At 37.8% G+C, this 26,742-nt stretch overlaps 1 protein-coding gene across 1 annotated transcript in view; it reads right to left on the reverse strand.

Annotated features, from left to right (window-relative positions):
- Positions 1-26,470, reverse strand: part of SLC38A1 (solute carrier family 38 member 1) — a 71,882-nt gene extending 45,412 nt beyond the window's left edge. The window contains exons 1-3 of the mRNA XM_027858972.1: positions 26,279-26,470; positions 26,136-26,189; positions 13,749-13,864 (exon numbers count right to left, since the gene is read on the reverse strand). Coding sequence (XP_027714773.1) covers positions 13,749-13,864; positions 26,136-26,189; positions 26,279-26,470 — 362 coding nt within the window. The remainder of the gene's footprint in view (positions 1-13,748; positions 13,865-26,135; positions 26,190-26,278) is intronic.
- Between the last annotated feature and the right edge of the window lie 272 nt (positions 26,471-26,742).

Here is a 26,742-nt window from a genome sequence, read left to right on the forward strand (position 1 = left end):
TCATTTTACTTCATATGAAGCTATCTCTTGTTTAGTCATAAACTCTTCTTTACATAGATATAAAAAGCAATTTCTTCTATGCTCCAAAGATTTGTTTAAATCTTTTTTAATTGTGTTTTCTTTTGCAATATAGTTAATATGGAAACTTTTTTAATGACTACACATATATAAACTAACAAATTGCTTGTTTTCTTAAGCAAGAGGAGAGGGTAGTAAGGGAGGGAGAAAATTAGAAAAAAGATAAAATAAATCAATATATAAAATAATTGGATGGTATAAAACACTCAGGAGTTAATGTGAGATGTTAGTCTATGCCATTTTCAGCCAGACCACTTTTTAGTTCTCCCCAGTCTTGGTTGTGAATTCATATCCCAATAGCTGATATCTTTTGCTTTGATAAACATTAGGTTACTATACTCATTTTTCAATTGTGTGTCTTTGATAAACGTTAGGTTACTATACTCATTTTTCAATTGTGTGTCTAATTGGTTCCATGGATCAAACTCTCAATATCTTATTCAGTTCCAAATTGTTTTGACAATTTTAGCTTTATAGTAAAGTTTGAGATTTCATAATCATTTTCTTCTCATTTTTTCATTAATTTCCTTGATATTCTGGACATATTTTTCCTCTAGATAAATATTTTAAATTTCCCAGCTCTATAAAGTAATTCTTTTGTATTTTGATTGGTAAGGCAATTAATAAATTAATTTAGGTAGTATTATAATTTTAAATTATGTTGAGTGAATATTTGTCAAGGTATTTAAATCTGTCTTTGAGAAATGTTTTGTAATTTTGTTCTTTAGTTCATTAGTTCCTGTTTGTGTCTTGCCAAGTAAACTCCTGAGTGTTTTATACCATCCAATTATTTTATATATTGATTTATTTTACCTTTTTTCTAATTTTCTCCCTCCCTTACTGCCCTCTCCTCTTGCTTAAGAAAATAAACAATTTGTTAGTTTATATATGTGTAGTCATTAAAAAATATTTCCATATTAACCATATTGCAAAAGAAAACACAATTAAAAAACTCTATAAAAATAAAATTTTAAAAATTATGCTTCCATTTGCATTCAAACTCCATTAGTGTCTCTGGAGGTGGATATAATTTTATATCATAAATCCTTCAGGGGCAGGTAGGTGGCACAGTGGCTAGAGCACCAGCTCTGTAGTCAGGAGGACCTGAGTTCAAATCTGGGCTCAGACACATAATACTCACTAGTTGTGTGATTCTGGGCAAGTCACTTACTCCCATTGCCTAGCCAAAATAAATAAATAAATAAATCAATCAATCTTTCAGCATGGTCTTGGATCATTGTATTGCTGAGAATAGATAAATCATTCACAGTTGATTATCATACAATATTGCTATTAATAGACTTCACTTTATATCAGTTCATATTGGTCTTTCCAGGTTTCTCTGAAAGCTCAACATTTCTTACAGCACAATAATATTCCAGCACAACTGGTTCAACTGTTCCCTGAATGATGGGCATGCACTCAAATCCCAATTCTTTGCCACCACAAAAAAAACAGCTGTAAATATTTTTGTACATATAAGTCCTTTTCTTTTATCTCTTTGGGTTACAGACCTAGTAGTCTTTTAACTTTGACCTGGGTCAAAGAGTATGTACAGTTTGATAGCCCTTTGGACACAGTTCCAAATTGCTCTCCAAAATGGTTGGATCTGTTCACAACTCCACCAACAGTGTTCCAATTTTCCCATATCCCTTCCAACATTTATCATTTTTCTTTTCTGTCACAGTAACCAATCTGACAGGTATGAAATGGTACCTCAGAGTTGTTTTAATTTACATTTCTCTAATCAATAGTGATTTTGAGCATTTTTATATGACTATAGATAGCTTTGATTTCTTCATCTGAAACTTGCCTGTTCATATCCTTTGACCATTTATCAATTGGGGAATAACTGGTATTCTTATAAATTTGGCTCCATTCTCTATATATTTGAGGAATGAGGCCTTTATCAAGAGAAACTTGGTATGAATTTTTTTCACAGTTATGATTACTGTGTATTTCCAACCTACTTTCCCCGTTTATTCTTCTCTCTCTCATTTCATCCTGTCCTTTCTCAAAAGTGTTTTGTTTCTGACCACCACTTCCCCCAGTCAGTCATACCTTCTATCAGCTCTTCCCTTCTCTTATCCCCTTCCCCTCCTACTTCCCCATAGGGTAAGACAAGTTTCTTTACCCAACTGAATGTGTATGTTATTCCCTCTTTGAGCCAATTCCTATGAGAGTAAGGTTCAAGAATTGCCCACCAACCACCCTCACCCATCTTCTCTTCCACTGTAATAGTTCTTTGATTTATTCTGAAAATTACCTGTCTATATCCTTTGACCATTAATCAATTGAGGAATGTCTTGTATTCTTATAAATTTGACTCAGTTCTCTATATATTTGAGAAATAAGGCCGTTATGAGAAACTTGTCATAATCCACTCCCCCCTGCCCACTAGTTTCCTGCTTTTCTTCTAATCTTGGCAGCATTGTTTTTCTTCATGTAAAAACTTTTAATTTAATATAATAAAAATTACTCAATTTACCTCTTGTAATGCTCTATATCTCTTGTTTGGTCACAAATTCTTCCCTTATCTAGATCTGATAGGTAAAATTTTCCATGCTCCCCTAATTTGCTTATGATATCACTTTTTATGTCTAAATCGTGTACACATTTTAACCTTATCTTGGTATATGGGGTGAGGTGTTAGTCTATACCTAGTTTCTGCCAAACTTTTTTCTAGTTTTTACAGCAATTTTTGTCAAATAGTGATTTGTTGTTCCAAAAGTTTGGATTTTACAATTTATCAAACACTAGATTACTATGGTCATTTACTACTGTTTATTTTTAAAAATAGTTTATATAGTATTGAAATTAATTGTTCTTTAAATGTTTGGGTAGAATTCACTTGTGAATCCATCTGGCCCTGGGGATTTTTTCTTAAGGAATTTATTGATGGCTTGTTCAACTTCTTTTTTTTAAATGAGGTTATTTAAGCATTCTACTTCCTCTTCTGTTAATCTGAGCAATTTATATTTTTGTAAATATTTATTTTACTTAGATTGTCAGATTTATTGGCATATAATTGAGAAAAGTATCTCCTAATAATTGCTTTATTTTCCTCTTCATTGGTGGTGAATTCAGCCTTTTTATTTTCGATACTGGTAATTTGGTTTCCTCTCTTTTTTTAAATCAAATTAACCAATGGTTTATTTAATTATTTTTTTCCATAAAACCACCTCCCAGTTTTATTTATTAGTTTGCTTTCAATTGTATTAATCTCTCCTTTAATCTTCAGGATTTCCATTTTGGTGCTTAATTGGGGGTTTTTAATTTGTTCTTTTTCTAGTTTTTTTTTAGTTGCATGCCCAATTCATTGATCTGCTCTTTCCCCATTTTCTTGATGTAAGGGTTTAGATATATAAATTTTCCCATAAGTATTTCTGTGGCTGTATCCCCAAAATTTTGGTATGTTGTCTCATTTTCATCACTCTCTTTAATGAAATTATTGTTTCTAGGATTTGTTATTTACCCTACTCATTCTTTAGGATTAGCTCATTTAGGTTCCAATTAAATTTTCATCTATCTTTCCATGGCCATTTGTTGAAAATAATTTTATTGCATTATGGGCTGAAAAGGATGCAGTTAATATTTCTGCCTTTCTGCATTTGCTTATGAGATTTTTATGACCTAATACATACTCAATTTTTGTGTAACTGCCATGTGTCACTGAGAAAAAGATATATTCCTTTCTATCTCTATTCAATTTTCCCCAGAGGTCTATCATATCTAACTTTTCTATAATTCTAGTCATCTCCTTAATTTCTTCTTGTTTATTTTATGGTTAGATTTATCTAGTTCTTAGAGGGGAAAGTTGAGGTCCCTTACTAGCATAGTTTTACTGTCTATTTCCTCTTATAACTTGTTTAACTTCTCCTTTAAAAAACTGGATGCTATACCATTGAGTGCATATATGTTCTGTACTGATATGTTACTTCATTGTCTGTGGTACCTTTTAGCAAGATGTTGTTTCCTTCCTTAACTCTTTTAGGTCTATTTTTGCTTTCGCTTGTCTAAGGTTATTATTGCTACCCCTGCTTTGTTTTTATTTCAGCTGAAACAGATTCTGTTCCAGCCCCTTTCCTTTACTCTGTTTCTCCCTCCTTCAAATGTGTTTCTTGTAAATATATTGTAGGATTCTGGTTTTTAATCCATTCTGATATCCACTTCCATTTTGTCAGTAAGTTACTCACATTCACAGTTATGATGACTGTGTATTTGTGTATTTCCCTCCATCTTATTTTCCCCATTTCTCTCTCTTCCTCCCTCCTCTCTCTTCCTCTTCCTCTCTCTCTCCTTCTCTCCTTTCACTCTATCCCTCCTCCTAGCATTTTTCTTTTGACCACCATCTCCCCCAATCTGTCCTCCCTTCTGTCAGTTTCCCCCGTCTCCTTAAATCCCTAACTTCCTACTTCTCTTTAGGTAAGATAGATTTCTATACCCAAATGAGTATGTATGTTATTCTCTCTTTGAGCCAATTCCAATGAGAATAAAGTTCAAGAAATGCCCACCCCCCCATTTTCCCTCCACTATAATAGGTCTTTTGCACTTTTTCATATAAGATAATTTATCCTATTGTACTTCTCCCTTCCCTCCTCTCCCAGTGAAATCCTCTTTCTCATCCCTCAATTTTTGTTTTTTTGGATATCATCCCATCAAAGTCAATTTATACCCACACCTGTTGATGTATACCCCTTCTGACTGCCCTAGTAGTGATACAATTCTGAAGAGTTACAAGTATCATTTCCCTATGTAGAGTTTATGTAGAGCTCCTATAAAAAGTTTAACCTTATTGTATCCCTTACATTTTTTTCTTTCCTCTTTATCTTTTTATGTTTTTCTTGAGTGTTGTATTTGAAAATAAAATTTTCTGTTCAGCTCTGGTCTTTTCATCAGGAATGCTTGAAAGTCCTCTATTTCATTGAATCTCTATTTTCTTCCTGAAGTACTGGGTAGGTGATTCTTGGTTGTGATGATAGCTCCTTTGCCTTCTTGAATATCATATTTCAAGCTCTCTGATCCTTTAATGTAGAAGCTTTTAAATCTTGTGTAATACTGACTGTGACTCCACAATATTTGAATTATTTCTTGCTGGCTGCTAGCAGTATTTTCTTCTTGACTTGGGAGTTCTAATATTCCTAGGAGTTTTCTTTTAGGAGGTGATCAGTTTCAGGTGACCAATTTCTATTTTACCCTCTAGTTCTAGGCTATCAGAGAAGTTTTCCTTGATAATTTCTTGAAAGATGATATGTAAGGTCTTTTTTTTTATCATAGCTTTCAGGTAGTCCAGTAATTCTTAAATGATCTATCCTGGATCTATTTTCCAGGTTAGTTTTTTTTTTTTCAATGAGATAGTTCACATTTTCTTCTATTTTTTCATTCTTTTGATTTTACTGTTTCTTGATGTCTCACTGAGTCATTAGCTTCCACTTGCCCAATTCTAATTTTTAAGGAATTATTTTCTTCAGTGAGCTTTTGTAACTCCTTTTCCATTTGGCCTGTTCTGCTTTTTATTTATTTATTTTGTTGTTGTTCATTCATGCCTGACTCTTAGTGACTCCATGGACTTGTCTATGAGGTTTTCTTGGTGAAGATACTGGAATGCTACTTCCTTCTTCAGTGTGTCCTCATTTTACAGTTGAAAAACTGAGGCAAATAGGTATTTAGTGTCTTGCACAGGGTCACACAGTTACTAAATATCTGAGGTCAGATTTGAATTCAGGTCTTCCTGATTCCAAGCCAAGTGCTCTATCCACTACACTATCTTGCCTTTTTTTCAAGGAGTTCTTTCTTCAGTGAGTTTTTGTGCCTCTTTTACCTTTTACCTTTCTGGTTTTTTAAGGTCTTATTTTCTTTAGTACTTTTGTTCCTCTTTTACTATATTATTACTTCTCTTTTCAGGGTTTTCTTGCATCACTCTTCTTTACCTAATTTTTTTCTTTAACTCTTCTAGGAATTCTTGTTGGACGTGGGCTTAATTTGCATTTTTCTTTGAGGATTTACTTGTAGTTGTTTCCATGTTGTTGTCTTCTTCTGAGTTTATGTTTTGGTCTTCCCCGCCACTGTAGTAGCTTTTTATGGTCAAGTTCTTTTTCATTGTTGTTGTTTGCTCATTTTTCCAACTTATTTCTTGACTTTGGACTTTATGTTAGAGTTGAGCTGTGTTTCCCTGGGAAGGTGAAAAAGTAGCACTGTCCCAAACTTCAGGTTTTTTCATGCTGTTATTTTCAGAGCTAGTTCTGGGGGTCTGTAAGTTGTAGGTGCTTCCAAGGTGAAGTGATCTGGGGAGAGGTGTGGTCTCTGCTCCCCTGATCTGCTCTCTGGTTTCTACCCAGGAAGGGCCTTTGTTCTCCTACAACCTCTCTTCTTAACTCTGAAACAGTACCCAGGCCCTCTATTCCCCTGAAGCTGCAATTTCAAGTACTCCTCTGTGTCTTGGAACTGTGATCACATCCATTTTTCCCTTGTGATTGACCACAAATGCTCCTCTGTGTACTGGAACTGTGACTCAGAACTGCATATGGGCAATAGAGTTGCCACACTGAACCAGGTCCTGCACCCAGTGACAGGAAAGAGTCACCCATAATCTCTTTTTGATCTTCTTATCCTGTCTGGGCTGTGAACTCTGAGTACTTCCACTACCACTATTGTAGGCACTGCCAAGGCCTGCAGCTGGCATTCTCCAGGCCTAGCCCCCAATCCAGCATTACAGACTTTTCCTGTTCATCTCCTAAATTCCATTAGTCCAGAAAAGTGTCTCACTCTGCACTTTTGTTGGCTCTGCCACTCCATAATTTGATTTGAGGCATTATTTTAAAGTTGCTTGAGGGAATTTTTGAGAGAGTTCATCTGGGTTGCTGCCTCTACTCCATCATCTTGGCTCCTGATGCAAAAATTTTAAATGAAATGGTAGCAAGGAGGAAATAGCAACATGTCACAAAGAAAATAGGCTACAAATAGTTTGTATTTAAATGAGAACTCAGGGCTGTTTTAGCAGAAAATAGCAAAAAAACATAAATATAACTCAAAACATATCAATAACAATAAGAAATATGAATATTAATAACCATATTGATAAAAAACAAATACAAATCACATGATCATATCAACAGATAAATAAAGGGTTTTGAAAGATATAATACTCATTTCTGTTTTTAAAAATAATAAAGGGTTAAACAAGGATAAACTGCTTACATTCAAATATGGGGAGATGATATGTGTTCTCTGTGTACCTATCATCATCAGGGTTCATAGGAAGAGTCCAATTACACATGGCCTAGCAGTGGTTCTGTTATGTCTTGAAGATCTTAAGAATGGAAATAGGGAGATGAAGAAATACGCTGTAGAGTGCATGTAAAAGGAAGGTTGGGGAAAATTAACTCATGTAGTTAGCCTTGTGGGTACCAATGGCTAAAGGGCATGATCTAGATGGGGATCCAGTAAAGAAGAGTCAGAAGGAGTGGTCTGATAAGTAGGAGGAGAACCAGGAGTGGTGTTCCAAAAACCTCGAGAGAAGAGAATACCAAGGAAAAGATGGTAATTAACAATATCAAAGACTACAGAGAGGTCAAGAAGAATGAGGATTGACTACTAGATTTAATAATTAAGAGATCACCGGTAACTTTAGAGAGAGAAGTTTTGGTGTAATGATGAGATCAGAAGCCAGATTGTAAGAGGTTAAGAAAAGAGTATGAGGAGAGAAAACAGAGGTACCTATTGTAGATGGACTTCTCAAGGAGTTTAGTCACAAATGGCAGAATATAGTATAGCAGGAGGGATGAAAGGATAAAGTGGGAGTTTTTTGAGGATGGGGGAGATATGGGCTTATTTGTGGGTTGTAGAGAAGAAGCCAATAGACAGCGAAAGATTGAAGATCATTGAAATAATGGGAATGGCAGAGGGGAAAATCTGTTGGAGGAGATTATATGAAATAAACAGTAGGGAGTAGGGAGAGGGGTAAGCCTTGGTAGGGAATAAGGCCCCCACATCATGTGAGATGAGAGTGAAGGAGAAGAGAGTGGCAGAAAGCACCTAAGTGATGATAGATGAGGAAGAGGGGAGAAGAAGTTCATAGCAGATGGCTTCATTTTTTTTCTGTAAAATATTAGGTGAGGTTCTCAGCTGAGAAGATGAGGAGGAGGAGCATTTGAGATGGGATGAGGAGGTTTGGAAGAGCTGTTGTGAAGAGTAGGAAAGTGAATTGATAAGACGTGAAGGTTTGCCTAGAAGCAATGAGGAATCTGTTGATGTTGTGTAACATAGATTTGTAGTGGACTCAGAACAATTGCATGACTTTTTCCACTTTTGTTCAGCAGCATGTGTGTAAGCATCAGATAGTGGGAATGATCCAAGACTGAGGCTTGGCAGGGAGCAATGAGTGATATGATAAGTGGGCCAGGGACTCAGGAGAAGATGGTGCAGTTATGAGGTGGTTCACCAATGGGTCAAGATCAGGAAAATAGGAGATAGTACAGGAGTGATGGCCTGGGACATAACCTGATGGGCAGAGGGATTGGACATCATGGTGTAGATGAAGAATAAGGTTTGGTAAGAGAAGGTAGAAGGAGATATGGAAAGTCAATAGATTATGCTCAGATAAGAGGATTTCAGACTTCTTGAAAATGGAGAGAGACGGCAAGATCAAGGGTATGACCATTTTTGTTGTGACTGAGGTGGGATGGAGGAGTAGATCATGGGAAATGAGCGGTTTTTGAGTCCATATGTATGCTAAAGACCCCTAGTATGAGGGCAGGAGTTGGACAGGAGAGAAAAATTGTGAGCCAGACACTGAATTCATTGAGGGTAAGGTCACTTCTGTAGACCTAGAGGTCTACAGAAACCAGGATTTTGATTGTTGGTAAATATGGATTGCATGAACCTCAAGAGGAGAGGTTACTGAGTGGTAGAAGTAGAGATAAAACCCAGAAGTGGCAGTAAAGATCAAGGAGTATTCCAGTTCACCTGCCTGAACCAGTGAGCTGAGAAAAATGAATGAAGGTGTACCTAAGACTGGAAAGGGTAGCCAGGACAATTGTGTCAATAGGGAGGAGCCAGGTCTTGGTAAGTGCTACAAAATGGAAGAAATGGGAGAGAAAACGATTTAAGATGTAGGGAAGTCTGTTGCCCATGGAAAAGGCATTCTAACATAGTGGAAGTAGTAGGTTGTGTTTGGTTGGGAATGTGCAGCGAGAGGATTGAGGGGGATGCAAATAAGGAATTGGGTGATGGGACATGGGGAATGGGGTTTGGATGATGACCTACAGGAGTTCAGAGTCACTGAAATGTTTAGGGTATGACTAAGTGTGAGAATATTCATCACTGAATATAAGGTGCCACTGTACTTCCCAGAAGATGAGGAGATCACTTAGGAGACAAGTAGAGCAAAAGATGGAAGGTATGAGGTCAGATGGAAGCTGCTGTTTCACTTTATCTTTTTCCTCAGAAGGCAGGAGACAGTGTAGTAAGAGATGGAAGTCCTGCTTCCCACCAATTTTCCTCTTCTTCTATCAGGGCCACATGCAGCAAGAGATAGAAGTCAAGCCTGGACAGCAGGAAATGCAAGTCCCACTCCCCACTAAGTTTCTTCTTCCTCTTCCATCAGGGGCCATGTGCAGCAGGAGATGGAGGGGGAATGGTCGCTTCTCTTCTCACCTGAGGCTAGAGATCAGGTGGGAGTCAAGGGAGGTAGAAGTCTCATTGATACAGATGAAAATGATTCTTCCAAGGTACCACAAGAAATCAATAACAGAGCTGATCAAACCTCCATATCCCTTTCAAACATACTGAAAATCAGTATCATTCCTACATGACTCATTTCCTGGGGTTTTTAAGGGACAAGGTCCCATGAATAGAACAATAATAATGAACAACAAAGAAAAGGCAAAACTATTCAAACTTTTTTAAATTTTGTCTTCTCTTATAATGAAAACAAAATGACTAATGGAGAGTTGAAAGTTCCCTGTTAGAGAGTTAATAGTAAAGAGATAATAAGAGAGCACATAACAATTGCTAACAGTTCTTGCTAAGCTCAAATGACCAGGTTCACATGAACTAGTTTTGAAATAACAAAGAAAACACACGTATTAAATTTCTATTTTCAAATGTCATTATGATGCATGGCACAGTACTCTTTTAAAAATGATTTTCCCTTTTACTTTTAACTAGGTGAACTCTAAGTAATCAAATAACAGTCATTTTGAGATTGACACACTCAATTGTCAAACGTTGACTTTGGAATTTTTGGGGAAAGAACTAGTGAATTAGCTAAGTGAGTGAGAAGCAGCTATGATAACACAAAAAGCAGAAGATTTGAAGTCAGAAAACATGATTTTGTTTTCTTTTTTTTAAAAATTAATTTATTTATTTTTAGTTTTCAACTTTCACTTCCACAAGATTTTGAGTTCCAAATTTTCTCCCCATCTCATCCCTCCCCCACCCCAAGATGGCATACATTCTTCTCCTAATCTGCCCTCCCTTCTGTCTCTCCCCTCCTCTTATCTCCTTCCCTTTCAATTTTCCTGTAGGGCAGGATAAATTTCTATACCCCATTTCCTGTATATTTTATTTCCCAGCTGCACGGGAAAACAATTTTTTTTAACTTCTGTTTTTAAAAGTTTGGATTCCAAATTTTCTCCCTTTCTCCCTCGTTGAGAAGGCAGGCAACTTGATACAGGTTATTTATGTATAGTCATGCAAAACACTTCCATAGTAGTCATGTTGTGAAAAACTGTATTTCCCTTGAACCTATCCCGCCCCCCATTTATTCTATTGTCTCTTTTGACCCTGTCCCTCCTTAGAAGTGTTTGCTTCTGACTACTCCTCCCCCAATCTGCCCTCCCCTCTATCATCCTCCTGCTCTCTTGACCCATTCCCCCCCTATTTTCCTTTAGGGTAAGATAGATTCTCATACCCAATTGAGTGTGTATGTTATTCTCTCCTTACGCCAAATCTGATGAGAATAAGATTCACTCATTCCCTCTTACCTTTCCCCATTTCCCTTCCACTGTAAAAGCCTTTTCTTGTCTGTTTTATGTGAGATAATTTACCCCATTTTACCTCTCTCTTTCTCCTTCTCTCCGTATAATCCTCTCACCCCTTAATTTTATTCTCCAGATATCATCTTCATCTTCAACTCACCCTGTGCCCTCTCTCTCTCTCTCTCTCTCTCTATATATATATATATACATATATATATACATATATATGTATATATATATATACATATATAAAGTTTTCCCTCCAACTCCTCTAATACTGACAAAGGACTCATGAGTTATAAATACCATCTTTCCATAAAGAATGTAAACAGTTCAACCTTAATAAGTCCCTTATGATTTCTCCTTCCTGTTTACCTCTTCATGTTTCTCTTGAGTCTTGTATCTGAAAGTCAATTTTCTCTTCAGCTCTGGTCTTTTCATCAGGAATGCTTGAAAGTCCTCTATTTCACTGAATGACCATTTTTTCCCCTGAAGGATTATGCTTATTTTGCTGGGTAGGTGATTTTTGGTTGTAATCCTATCTCCTTTGCTCTTTGGAATATTATATCCTATGCTCTGTGGTCCCTTAATGTAGAAGCAGCTAAATCTTGTGTTATCCTGATTGTGTTTCCACAATACTTGAATTGTTTCTTTCTGGCTACTTGCAATATTTTCTCCTTGGCCTGGGAACTCTGGAATTTGGCTACAATATTCCTAGGAGTTTTCCTTTGGGGATCTCTTTCAAGAGGTGATTGGTGGATTCTTTCCATTTCTATTTTGCTCTCTGGTTCTAAAATATCAGGGCAGTTTTCCTTGATAATTTCTTGAAAGATGATGTCTAGGTGCTTTTTTTTTTATCACGGCTTTCAGAGAGTCCAATAATTTTTAAATGATCTCTCCTGGATCTATTTTCCAGGTCAGTTGTTTTTCCAATGAGATATTTCACATTGTTTTCTATTTTTTCATTCTTTTGAATTTGTTTTACAGTATCTTGATTTCTCATAAAGTCACTAGCTTCCAATTGCTCCATTCTAATTTTTAAGGAAGTATTTTCTTCAGTAATCTTTTGGACTTCCTTTTCCATTTGGCCAATTTTGCTTTTTAGGGCATTCTTCTCCTCATTGGCTTTTTGGACCTCTTTTGCCATTTGGGTTAGGCTATTTTTTAAGGTGTTATTTTCTTCAGTATTTTTTTGGGTTTCCTTTAGCAAGCTGTTGACTTGTTTTTCATGATTTCTTGCATCACTCTCATTTCTCTTCCCTATTTTTCCTCTACTTCTCTTACTTGCTTCTCAAAATCCTTTTTGAGATCTTCCATAGCCTGGACCAATTCATATTTTTCTTAGAGGCTTTGGATGTAGGAGCTTTGACTTTGTTGTCTTCTTTTGGTTGTTGATCTTCTTTGTCACTAAAGAAAGATTCTATGATCTGACTTTTTTTTTGCACTGTTTGCTCATGATCCCAGCCAATTACTTGAGTTATAAACTCTTTGTTAAGGTAAGGGTCTGCTTCCAGTGCAGATAATGTACTATCCCTAGCCTCAGGGGTTTTGTGCAGCTGTTTTCTGAGATACTTCTAGGGACCTGTAAATTTTCAGTTCTTCCAAGGTGGTAAGATCAAAAGTGAGGTGTTTATTCTTTTCCTGGCCTGTGCTCTGGTCTGTGAGTGACACAAGCACTCTTTTTTGTCTTGGAACTATGAGAAGGATTCTCTCTCCATAGTCACTAAAAGCTCCACCACACCAGCACTCTTCCTTGCCCCAGGACCGCCACCCAGAACTGTGACCCAGATCCAAGCAGGGGCAAAGCAAGAGAATCCTGCACCAGCAAAGAGATCCCTGCAATCCCCCTCTGATCAGCCACTTGATTCCCCCTCAGTCTGTGGGCCTGAAGCTCCAGAGGCAGCCACCACCCTGGGGCCATGCTCGGGGAGTAGGGCTGGGACAGTGACCGCACTTTTCTCTCATCTCAGACACAGACTTTTCCTACTGACCTTCTAAGTTGTCTTTGGCGTTCATGGGTTGAGAGATCTGGAAACTGCCACAGCTGCCTGTGATTCAGTCCTCTGAGGCCTGCTCCAGGTTTGCTGAGGCCTGCGCGCCCTTGCCGAACTGTGATATACCTTTCTGATCAACCATCCAGGTTGTCTTGGGCTGGAAATTTCTTTCACTCTGTCTTTTTGTGGGTTCTGCTGCTTTAGAATTTGTTTAGAGCTATTTTTTACAGGTATTTGGAGGGGTTTGGGGGAGAGCTGAAGTAAGTCACTGCTTTTACTCCACCATGTTGGCTCCACCAGAAAACATGAATTTTGACACTTACTAGCTCTGTAACCTTGGGCAAGTCAACCTCTCTATAGCTGAGTTTCCACATTCACAAAATGAGGGTAATTATACTTTTACTACTAATACCTCATAGGGTCATTGTGAGGATCAAATGAAATAATATAAATGTACAGCTATATATAGATGTGTATACACATCTATATATTCACACACATACACACATACACACACACACACACACACACACACACATATATAATGTTTAAATATATAGTGCTACCTATCTGTTAGTAATAGCAAGAAAATCAGAAAATTCTCAACTACCTAAAAACATTTTCCAAATCTTATTCTAAAAATGCCAACACTTTGGAATGTATGTCAAAGCCAAATCACTTCATTGTTGATACTTACAAAAATGGTATTAATCCTGTGTTTGCTAGAGCATAGGAAAGTCCTAAAATTCCACTGCCTACAATGGAGTTGGCTAGATTAAAAATAGATAAACTCATTGAGGCTGTTCCTTGGATCTGCATAAAGAAAAAAAAAAGTAAGAAAATAAATAAATAAAATCTAAATTACATTTTACAGTACAATATGGAGACAAGATCATTTTGGGGGGAGTTTATTTTGCTCTATATTTAAGTGGCTTCAAGCTGAGAAACAGATAAAATAACACTCGTGACAAAAAACATAGGTTTGGGCATTGGTATAAATAATATATAATATATAATAAATATAGCACAGTATAAAATAGTGGACGTGATGGCAGGAAGGCCTAGTTTGAATCCTGTCTCAGATTCTGAGCAAGTTACTTCATTTCTCTGAGCTGCTTCTTCATATATAAAATGTGGATAATAATAGCACCTACTCTTTAGTAGGATCCAATGAGATAACAAACCACTTTACAAACCTCAAACTTCTATATAAGTGTTAGCTGTTATTATTACTCAGAGTGTTGTTATGAAAGTCAAATGAGACAATGTATACAAATTGCTTTATATACCTAAACATACTATACAAATACAAGCTATTATTTATGAAAGACCTTGGGATCGAAACTAAGATTAGGGGAACTTAAGGAATGTCGAAGTAAAATAGAGGAAATTAAGTCCATTATTTTATATTTATTATTTTTAGATGGTAAAATATCACTAGTATGGTAAATTGCTAATTAATTTATGAAATTATCAAATGAGGCAGATGCCCAATTCTTTGGGCACTTGCCAAAGAACACAATGACAGTGAAAAAGGAGTCTTCAATCACATTTTAATAAAGCACAGAGGGTGCGAGGGTAAACAGCACAGAAAACACAAGTAATGGAAAGTGGGGAGGAGTATAGAGGCCAGCAGTGTGGGGGTGGAGAAGGGGTGTTGAAGGAAGGCAGGTAGTGTGAGGAAGAGAGCAGGGAGGGAAGAGGCACAGAGTAACCCATGGATTACCTGTTGGAAGCACTTGGTAGCATGGACCCAGATGAAGATGGAAGAGTGCTAAGGGCAGGGAAAGAGTTTGGGGTTTCATTTTTACAGTCTTTGGCAGGGGATTAACTCTTATCCATACCACTTTGAAGTTAGCTCATTAATATATCTAAATTAAGGGGCAGCTAGGTGGCGCAGTGGATAGAGCACTGGCCCTGAAGTCAGGAAGACCTGAGTTCAAATCCGGCCTCGGACCAAACACTTGACATGTACTAGCTGTGTGACCTTGGGCAAGTCACTTCACCCCAATTGCCTCGCCAAAAAATATATATATATATATATATATATATATATATATAAACATATATCTAAATTATCTCAAAGTTGTCAGTAAAACATTAAAGTTAACGTATCCACATCATCTCAGAATTATCAGCATCATTTGGCATTCTGCTGTTTTTACTATGGATGTCTAGACTACAGTTTATCTGAGGTTCGTATATCATAGGACAAAAAGGCTCTGACAACAAACACTAGATGGCTTCCCCTGATTTAGCCCATAGTCTCAGGATGTGATTTTTGGTCTATATACTATAGTTTGCAAATTATGTTCCTCTGATCCTTGGGAAGGCCAAGTGTGACTTCCATGTGACTTCCAGGTTTCTTAGAACAACATTATAGTGTTGAAATTTGACTACTGGGGTCACATATCTTTATCTGAAGACATCTTATGGGGGCAGTATCTGAACAATTTGTGACACACACTATGTTGTCAGAAATGCTACAGAGTCCTGTGCTGTTGGGCTGAAGTAGTCCAGGGACAGTGGATGGCTGAAAGGTGTTTTTACCTCATCTGGTTGCAAAGCTTTAGTGAGGTTAAGAGTGCAGGAGTTAGCTGTGTTGGTGAATCATCCTCCCCCAAATTCCGGTGGGTTATAACATGCTCAGCATTGAGTAAGGTTCTGTGTGGAGGCAGGAGCTTTGGCCATTGCCATATGGAGAATGCTCTTTGATAGGGAGCCTCTATACTGGGCCAGCCAGATAAGGGGTAGTCCAGCCTTTTCAGGAAATTGTTGTAAGACAGGTCAGCAAATTTCAAGAGATTTACAGAGTTTGGAGTTTCACATACTCTGGTTTGTGCTTTGGGGTGCTTGTGGAATTCTCCTAGATTAGGGAGTTATAAGAATTGTGTGAACCACACTGACTCCATATTGCAAAACTGACTCTATTCTGAGACCTAAGTTTCATTTTCTTGTAAATCTACCTGTTTGTCAATTGTGGGAATTGAGTGACATCCTATTTCATATCCAGAAAAGTCCACCTACTTGCTCTCCCCCCTCCCAACTCTTGAAATTCACTCATTCCCCTCCCAACTCAGAAAGTTCCTAATCTTTCCTCCTAATTTTGTATCCTGGTTTATATCCTGTTGTTTTCTTTTAATGCATAAAAGGGCAGGCTAGGTGGTACAGTGGATAGAGCACTGGGCTTGGAGTCAGGAAGATCTGAATGCAATCCCAGGCTCAGACACTTACTAGCTGTGTGGCCCTGGGCAAATCCTTAACCTCTACTTGCCTCAGTTCCTCATGGGTAAAATGGGGACACACTGGAGAAGAAAGTGGCAAACCACTCCAGTATCATTGTCAAGAAAAGTGTCACAAAGAGTTGGACACAACTGAACAACAATGTATATATCTCTCCTTGTATTTGGGGTCCAGTGCCAAGCTAAGAAGGTAAGGTCCCAATTTGTTATGCAATTGGCATGCATGGCTTAATAAATCAATATGCCCAGAAGTTCAAACCTTTGTTTCCTCAGTTACTTCAGATTTCACCAATCACAATTTTAGGTGAAGCCAGCCAGGTTGAGGATACAGACCCCCAGAATAGGCTTTCAGAAACTTCACAGACTTCTCCCAGAGGTAGACTCCCCTCCTCAATCTCAAATTCTTCCAAACTAAGGTAAGCCCACACATTGTTGGGGCAGGTGTTTCCTGGGACAATTCACCCCTACACTGTTGGGGAAGAGATACTCCTTTGAAGGGAATGATGGAGTCCAGTAATAGTAAAATACCAAAGGATTTCACCTTGGAAAAAATTTCTTTTGGCATGAGACCACAGGAAGTATCAGCTGTTAAATTGATACCCCTTAAGGGAAATTCTTATTGACTTGGAACTTCCCATACAGAAGTGGAGGAGGCAACTAAAAGATAGAACTCTCAGATTATGCTAAAATACATAAAAATACAAATGGGTCCCAAAATTGGCCTGAGGAAGGGACTTTTAATTATGCAAAACTCTGAGATTAGACTTTCAGTAGGAAATAAGGAGGTTAGAAAGTATGTTTGTCTTATCATTCTGTTTGTGTTTTTTTTTAATTTTTTTAATTTAACTTTTTTTTTTAGGCAATTGGGGTTAAATGACTTGCCCAGGGTCACACAACTAGTGTCAAGTGTTTGGTCTGAGGCTGGATTTGAACTCAGGTGCTCCTGATTTCAGGGTCGGTGTTCTATCCACTGCGCCACCTAGCTGCCCTTTTGTTCATGTTTTTGTTTCTTTGTAAAATGCTCAGAAAATCTTTCTCTTGTGTTATGGTGTTGTTTGTAGATTCTGCTACCTTGAAAGATTTCTAAGGGGAAAATGTAGTCAGCTTTAAAGACTGCTATAAAAAGTTGAAGCCAGAGAGATAACACGTATGCTGGGAAGATTAATGATGTTTCATAATTTCCTATTTGAAAAAGTGATGCCAAAGTCTCTGTTCCAGTAAGAGGGACTAACCCTCATTTTAGGCTTTCAGCAGATTAGGTTAAAGAGGAAAAAAACCCAAACCCTGCAAGATAGTTATTCTCTGTCATTTCAGCCCTGGCTATGTTGGAATTATAGAGATAAAATCAGATAATCAAAGAAAGGAAAATTTTTTCCTGCTTTGTAGGAATTTGTGGCATTATAAATGAATTAGAGATTCCAAATTATGATAACTACTAAAAATATCTAAGCAGATTTTGGACGTTTGGAGATTAAGGAGATTGAAGATTAATCATTTTAAAATTATAGGGGAGAATTCTTAGGACCTTGGGTAATTCTAGGAACTCACCCTCTTTGTTCTATCTGATAAGGCACTTAGCAGAAGTTTAACATACACTGAAATATCTTAGTGAATCTTGGGGATGCCACTTTGTGGAATTTGCTTTAAGGAAAAATAAGAATTAAATTCTGTGAAAGTTTCAAGAGTAAAAAGCACATAGATCACTTTTCTCTGAAGACTGATAGAGTTATTGTTTTAGTATAATGAAGGAAAGCAGATAGTTTGAAAGTAATCCCAGAGAGAAAAAAAATAGTATGTGGTTTCCTTTTTTAAATTTATCTGGAATTTAATAGCTGTCCCTTGGGGCAGCTAGATGGCACAGTGGATAGAGCACTGGCCCTGGATTCAGGAAGACCTAGGTTCAAATCTGGCCTCAGACACATGACTAGCTGTGTGACCCTGGGCAAGTCATTTCACTCCATTGCCTCTCAAAGAAAAAAAAGCAAAAAAAAAAATTAATAGCCGCCTCTTGTTAACCCCCCCACTTTTTTTTTGTTTGTTTGACTAGGCAATGGGGTTAAGTGACTTGCCCAGGGTCACACAGCTAGTAAGTGTTATGTGTCTGAGGCGGGATTTGAACTCAGGTCCTCCTGACTTCAGGGCCGGTGCTCTATCCACTGTGCCACCTAGCTGCCCCTTGTTAACTCTTTCTTGACCATGAAAAGAGAAAAGCCTGTTTAAATCAGGGAGAAACTTTAAAATGAGTAAAATTTAATTAAAGAGTTTTAAACTGAAGAGGGGTCTATAAGGAGGGATTGCCAGCCCCACCCCCACTGTCACCATTGACTGCTAGACCCTGGATAGGTACTCACAATGCTGGGAAGGTGGGAAGTGATCAGGAACTTTTGGGAAGGCTAAAATAAAACTTTTTTTTTTTGGCTGGGCAATGGGGTTAAGTGACTTGCCCAGAGTCACACAGTTAGTAAGTGTTATGTGTCTGAAGCCCAATTTGAATTCAGGTACTCCTGACTCCAGGGCCCAGTGCTCTATCCACTGTAACACCTAGCTGCCCCTTTTTTTTTTTGGCTAAGCAATGGGGTTAAGTGACTTGACCAGGGTCACACAGCTAGTAAGTGTTAAGTGTCTGAGGCCAGATTTGAACTCAGGTCCTCCTGACTCCACGGCTGGTGCTCTATCCACTGTGCCATCTAGCTGCCCCTAAATTTTTTTTCTTTTTCTTTTCTTTTCTTTTTTTTTTTTTAGGTAATTGGGATTAAGTAACTTGCCCAGGGTCACACAGCTAGTGTCAAGTGTTTGGTCTGAGGCCAGATTTGAACTCAGATCCTCCTGACTTCAGGGCCAGTGTGCTATCCACTGCACCACCTAGCTGCTCTCTTCCAAAACAACTTGGAAGCTCGACAGGAAAGGTCTAATGCACCTGAGTGAGAGTGGAGCACAGTCCAGCACAGGCCATGCCAACATAGCCCCAGCCCCAGCAAACCAGGATCAGGTCTTGGGAGTGACTAAATCAGCAGCAGCAGTGGCAGTAGCTGCTCCTGGAGCTCTCAACTCACATTGAACAACTGGTTATAAGGAGATTACAGGGGCCTTTTTGCTAGCCCTGAGGCAGGACTCTGTTGCTTTGCCCATACTAAGATCTGGGTCCTGGATGGCCGTCCCAGTGCAAGGAGGAGCACTAGCATAGCAGAGCTTGGAGCAGCTATGGGAGGGGGGGACCCTCCTCACACAGCAGAAAAGAGTGCTTGTGGTCACTCACAGAGCAGAGCACAGGCCAGGAGAGTAGCAAACACCTCTCCTTAGATCATACATACCACCTTGGAAGAACTGAAAACTTAAAGGTCCCTAGAAGTATCTCTGAAAACAACTGCACAAAACCTCTGAAGTTTGGGACAATGCACCCTCCACCCTGGAAGCAGAGACCTATTTTAACAAAGAGTTAAAAGTCAACTAATAGGCTGGGAAAATTAGCAAACAACAGACAAAAGTTACCATGGTGACAAAGAAGATTTAAAACATACAACCAGAAGAAGACAACAAAGTCAAAATCCTATGTCCAAAGTCTCCAGGAAAAATGTGAATTGGTCTCAGGCCATGGAAGAGTTCAAAAAGGATTTTGAAAATCAAGTAAGAGAGGCAGAGGGAAAACTGGGAAGAGAAATGAGAGTGATGCAAGAAAATCATGAAAAACAAATCAACAGCTTGCTAAAGGAGACCCCAAAAAATACTGAAGAAAGTACCTTGAAAGACTAGGCCAAATGGGAAAAGAGGTCCAAAAAGCCAATGAGGAGAAAAATACCTTAAAAAGCAGAACTGGCCAAATGGAAAAGAGAGTCCAAAAGCTCACTGAAGAAAATAATTTCTTAAAAGTTATAGTGGAGCAAATGAAAACTAATGACTTCATGAGAAATCAAGAAACAATAAAACAAAACCAAAAGAATGAAGAAATAGAAGACAATATGAAAAACTCAATGGAAAAAAAATAGACCTAGAAAATAGATTCAGGAGACATCTTTTAAAAATTATTAAACTTCTTGAAAGCCATGATCAAAAGAGAACCTATACATCATCTTTCAAGAAATTATCAAGAAAAACTGCCTGGATATTGTAGAACCAGAGGGTAAAATAGACATTGAAAGAATCTACTGATCACCTCCTGGAAAAGATCCCAAAATGAAAGCTGCCAGGAATATTATAGCCAAATTCCAGAGTTCCCAGGTCAAGGAGAAAATATTGCAAACAGCCAGAAAGAAACAATTCAAGTATCATGGAACCACAGTCAGGATAACACAAGATGTAGCAGCTTCTATATTAAAGGATCAGAGGGCTTGCGATATAATCTGGAGGGCAAAGAAGCTAGGATTAAAACGAAGAATCACCTCCCTAGCAAAAATGAGTATAATTCTTCAGGGGAAAAAAAATAGACATTCAATGAGATAGAGAACTTTCAAGCATTCCTGATGAAAAGACCTGAGCTGAATAGAAAATTTGACTTTCAAATACAAGACACCAGAGAAGCATAAAAAAGGTAAATAGGAAAGAGAAATCATAAAGGACTTAATAAGCTTAAACTGCTTACATTCCTACATGGGAAGATGATATTTGTAACTCATAAGACCTTTCTCATTATTAGAATAGTTAGGAGTATGTATAGACAGAGAGCACAGTGTGAGTTGAAATATGAAGGGGTGATATCTAAAAAAATGAAATTAAGGGGTGAGAGAGGAATGTATTGGGAGAAAGAGAAAATAAGAGGTAGAATTGAATAAATTGTCTCACATAAAAGAGGCAAGAGAAAGCTTTTATAGTGGAGGGGAAGAGGGGGAGGTGAAGGGGAGTGAGTGAACCTTACTGTCATCAGAATTGACTCAAAGAAGGAATAACATACATATTCAATTGGGGATAGAAGTCCATCTTACCCTATAGGAAAGTAGGAGGGGAAGGAGATAAGGGTGTGTGTGTGTGTGTGTGTGTGACAGAGAGAGAGATAGGGCAGGGCAGATTGATGGAAGGGATAGTCAGAAGCAAAACACTTTTGAGAAAGGACAGAGTGAAAGGAGAGAGAATAGAATAAAAAGAGAATAGAATAAACGGGTGGGGGAAATAGGATGAAGGGAAATACAGTTAGCAATAGTAGCTGTGAAAAAAATTTTGAAGCAGGTTTCTCTATAAAGGCCTCATTTTTCAAACATATAGAGAACTGAGTCAAATTTATAAAAATAAGAGCCATTCCCCAATTGATGATTGATCAAAAATATGATCAGTTTTCAGATGAAAGTAATCAAAGCTATCTACAGCCATATGAAAAAATAGTCTAACTCACTATTGATTGGAAAAATGCAAATTAGAACAATTCTGAGGAACTACCTCACACCTATTAGATTGGCTAATGGGATAGAAAAGGTAAATGACAAATGTTGGAGGGGATGTGGAAAAATGAGACTTTAATGCACTGCTGGTAGAGTTGTGAACTGATTTGACCATTCTGTAGAACAATTTGTGACTATGCCAAAAGGGCTATAAAACCATACATACCCTTTGACCTAGCAATACCACTGCTATGTCTGTATCCCAAAAGAGATAAAAAACAAAAAGGAAAGTACAAAAATATTTATAGCTGCTCTTTTCTAGGGGTAAAGAATTAGAAGTTGAGAGGAAACCCATCAATTGGGGAATGGCCAAACAAAATGTGGTATATGATTATGATGGAATATTATTGTACTATAAGACATGATGAGTAGGATGCTTTCAGAAAAACCTGAAAAGATTTGCATGGGCTAATGCAAAGTGAAATGTACTGTGTACAAAGTAACAGCATATTGTAAGATGATCAGCTGTGAATGACTTAGTTATTCTCAGCAATACAATGATTCAAGACAACTCTGAAGATTTATGATGAAAAATGCTATCCATCCCCAGAGAAAGAACTAATGGTGTCTGAATAGAGACTGAAGCATACTTTTTAAACTTTCTTTATTTTTCTTGATTTTTTTGTCTGTTTTCTTTCACAACATGACTATTATGGATATGTTTTGCACGACTACACACGATTAACCTACATTGAATTGCTTACCTTCTCAATAAGGAGGGGCAATAAGAAGGGAAGAAAGGTGAAAATTTGGAACTCAAAGTTTTAAAACCAAATGTTACAAATTGTGTTTACATGGAACTGGGAAAATAAAATACTAAATAAAAGCTAAAAAAAGATATCTTTATCAATGAGGTCCCTTGAGACTTTATATTCACGCAGAGTCATAAGATCTTATCCCCCCTACTGACCACATATTGCAAAATCTAAAGCACTGACGTTTGAGAATTTTACTGAAAAAATAGGATCCCCTCTTCCACTCCTTGTCAAAAGGCAAGAAATTTATTTATAAGTTTACTATATCAGTGAGTTCTTATTTAAAAATTTTTGGCTATCACTTATAAAATTATAAAAATATATGGGGTAGTTTAAAGATACAGCTTCATTACATTAATTGAGTCAACCTTTATGTATTCCATGTATATCTGAAACCTCAGAATGTGGTTAATTTTCATTTATAAGTAAAAGATAAATGACATGTAATAGTTGGAGAAACATGAGAAAATTAATAATGTTCAAACCCTACATCATGGTTTGTGAAATTTTTCTATTTGAGGTAAAAATGCTTGGGACTGTAATTTCCTTTTGATTATAGGAATGATTGTCTGAACTGTCATGAAGCTAATAGTAGAAAATGGCATGTACCCCAGTCTGAGAATTGCTATGGGTCAATGTCTGTCCCTGGGAAAAGTTGAGGGGACAACTTTGAAGTGCCCTAAGGTAGATACTCAGTTTCCCCATTGTGCTATTTCCTTTCTGGATAGGAGATTTTCCCATTTGGTTAATCTTGAGTCTGGCTTTTGATATGCTGTGAATAACATAGAGTTTTATTACATGAATAGCTGTCAGATATGATGTGCTTGGAATCAAACACAGCTAAGGGAGTTTTTCCTCTGTTATGGTTTGTGTCAGGTCAGTCTGTGTCCTTGAGAGAAAAAGTCTTGACGTTATTATAGCTATGTCCTTTCTTTTCCTTTCATAGCAAATTTCTATAATAAGGACAGGTAAGCAGTAGAAGGTTTATAAGTGCATAAACTAAATATATTAATTAACATATTGATGCTGAGTTCCTATAATAGGGGGCAAGTATGAAAAAATTTTAATCTGTATTTGTGGTCAAATAATATAGGAATAATATCCTCCTATTGTTATTGTTGTCCTTTGTACTTGAAGAGGACCAAAATGACATCATGATGCTGAGATCAGCATACAATGCTTCTGGCTGTGCCTGATCAGGTCAATACGACCTTGGAAGGCTCTATCACAAGTCAGGCACAAAGAACAGTTGAAGTGAAGGTCTCTAAATTTGCATATCTCATGTTTCTTTTTAGTTACTGCATTTCTGCTCTGCTCATAGAACACAGCTCCTTCTTTGATACATGTCTGCCATGCGGATGGTGCTGTGCCAGTGTCTCTGATGTATCACAATCAATATCAAAGTTCTTCAGAGAGACCTTGAGAATGTCTCTGTACTGTTTGTTCTGACTATGAGTTCTCTGCAAAATAGTCTTTTAGGCAAATGTATGTTTGGCTTTAGAACAATGTGGCCAGTCCACTGGAGTTGCCCATACATGGAACCATCAGTTACAGCAAATGGAGAAATTTTGAATGCTGTGGATAAGTTCACTTGTCTTGGCAGTATACTTTCCAGGGATGTACACATAGATGATGAGGTTGATGCATACATTGCCAGAGCTAGCTCAGTGATTGGTAGATTCTGAAAGAAAGTGTAAGAAAGAGGAGGTATTAGGCTGCCTACCAAATTGAAGATCTACAGAGCCATTGTGATGACCTCATTGTTGTATACCTGTGAAACTTGGACAGTCTACCAGTGCCATGCCAGAAGATTAAACTGCTTTCATTTGAATTGCCTTAGGAAAATTCTGAATATCACCTGGCAAGATAAAGTGCTGGACACTGAGGTCCTTTCAAACTCTACTGCAGAGAGAACAACTCCAGTGGGCTGGCCATGTTGTTCAAATGACAAATATATGTTTGTCTAAAAGATATCATTCTCAGTGGAGGAATTAGACAAAGTAACAAGATGAAAATGTAATATAAAAGTTTTCCAATTAAATGGAATAGTAAATTTTGAGAAAGCAACAGGGTTGGACTATTTTCTCTGATAACTATATATATATATATATATATATACATGTATATATGTATATGATTGACTTCCAAATGTATTTAATATGGAAACTCAGTCTTTGAGAATGTTTTAGTAATAAGTTTTCAAAATTGGATTAAGGATTTTACATATAAAATTACATTCATAATTTTTAAAAAGGAAATTATTTTCCCATTTTAAAGTATCTGGTAATTCTAAAAGACAGAAGGGTTCATTTTACAAGTCAGACCCTCATAAATTTTCTTTTTTTAAGATTCTTATATCAGGTATAGGGTTTAGGCAAAGAAACAAACAATAAGCAGTATATAAAAACTGAAATTCTCTGAAGGTTTATATTTAAAGAATCAAATTTAAGAGATTATACTTAATTGTATTATTTTTCTATTAGCAGATTTTAGTAGAATTATCTAGGAATCTCTACAAGTGGCTCTGAACCAAAGGAGCAGAGCTCCCTTCAGAGCTGTCCTAAGGATGAAGCCTATTCCAGAATGTCCAAATGAAGATATTTCCAGGGACCAGATTTCCCAGACATGGGACATCTGAGACTCAAAATGTGATGATTAAATAGACATTGGGAGTGGGTTACTAGGATACAAGAAGATTTGGTGTTATTAATATTGATGATCATCATTGTATTTCTCTGGCCTTTTGTTTCAGGTTGTTTGTGTTTGCTGAGTTTTTTTGGTCACCTTGGTGACATGTAAATCTTCTCTCTCAAAATTAGTCCATTGTGAGTGCTCTAAGTAGTTTGATCTGTAGCCTGACTTAGTTTACCTATAGAGTCTATTTAACAAGGTTTGTTTATCATTATCATTGTTCTTAGACTCCGTGGCTGTTGTAGTAAGCTATTTGAGAGGATGCTTCCCAGCGGTCTTTTCTTGGTACATAATGTTGATGGTGAGCATGAGCACATGAAAAATCTTATAGATAATTGATACATAGGGTGAGTGAGCTGACCATTCCCTTAGGAATCAAAGTGGGGAACTGAAGGAATTACATGAACTAAACTGACTCTATTTTGTAAAACTGACTCCATTTTAAGACCTTAGCTTCATTTTTCTGTAAATCCTCTTGCATTTCGGGTTCAGTGACAAATTTAAGAGGACTGGTTCTGATTTGTTATGTAATTGGCATGCAATGCTTCATAAATTGATCTGCTTGGAACCTTGAACCTTTTTTCCTCAGTTATTTCAGATTTCATCTGAAATCTGATACACGAAGGTCGCCAGGATGTGGGAGCAGGTGCAGGGATCTCAATGGTCCCCACTTGCACCTGGACAGAATGTTGAGCTAACTGGTTAAGACAGGTCCGTTCAGATAGAATAGACCCAGTGGCTATCACTGAATGTCTCCATGTTCCCAAGATTGAGATGATTAGAGGAATGGACATAGTGTGAAGGCTGTATTTGTCAATGTTTAGGGTTCTGGAAAAGATAGCACCTAGGCCAGCAGTCTTGGAGGCTGGTCCCATACAGACTAGTGGGGCTTGGGGCCTGACCCTGGGTTCTAGCTATCTCTTGGCCCTGTACCTAGGGGAGTTCTGGGTTGGTCAAAGCTTCTGGAGTTTCTTGGGGGTCCTCCTGAGGAGTTTCCTATTTAATCACCCAGGGGGCTCCAATGCTGTACACCAAGTTGCTGTACCTTTAGTTGATCCCTCTCCTCCTGCTGTACCTCCTGGTCCTAATGAAAAAGGAAAAAGAAAGTCAGTGGGTTCCTCTCCAGCTGGTGCTGATGGCAAGTAGATTATTAAAGAGGGGATGGATGGGGACTCTGTGGAGGGCAGAGGGGGTCTGGGGGCACCATAGCAGTGGTGCGGCAAGCACATTACCAGGAGTCATTGCCCCTTGAGTCGTGAGTCTGTCAGTTCTGAGTGCACAAGTTTCCTGCACTACCAGTGAAGTAATTTCTTTGGCACTCCCTGTGTTGTGCTGCTTGCTGCCTTCTTGAAGGTTGGGATACATGCTCTAATTTCCTTCTGATACCATCTCAGTGCCCCTTGTTGGAGCTGAGACTATCACCTTGGTATTGTTGGGTGAAGGGATTTCCTGGTCTTATGGTTTATTCATTCTGCTCCCCCCTCCCCGCTGCCGCTGCCACCATGGTTTGGCAGTTAAATGGAAGATGGGGGTGGGGAGGAGAAATCATGCCATCAGTGCTCAGGGTTGCCCTTATCATCCCACCTGTTATGATCTTGGTGGCCTGAGATGACCTGGTCCCTGGTACTACAGGTGTT

Source organism: Vombatus ursinus, unplaced genomic scaffold (genome assembly GCF_900497805.2).
Source record: "Vombatus ursinus unplaced genomic scaffold, bare-nosed wombat genome assembly UNPS02013950.1, whole genome shotgun sequence".
Lineage (NCBI taxonomy): Eukaryota > Metazoa > Chordata > Mammalia > Diprotodontia > Vombatidae > Vombatus > Vombatus ursinus.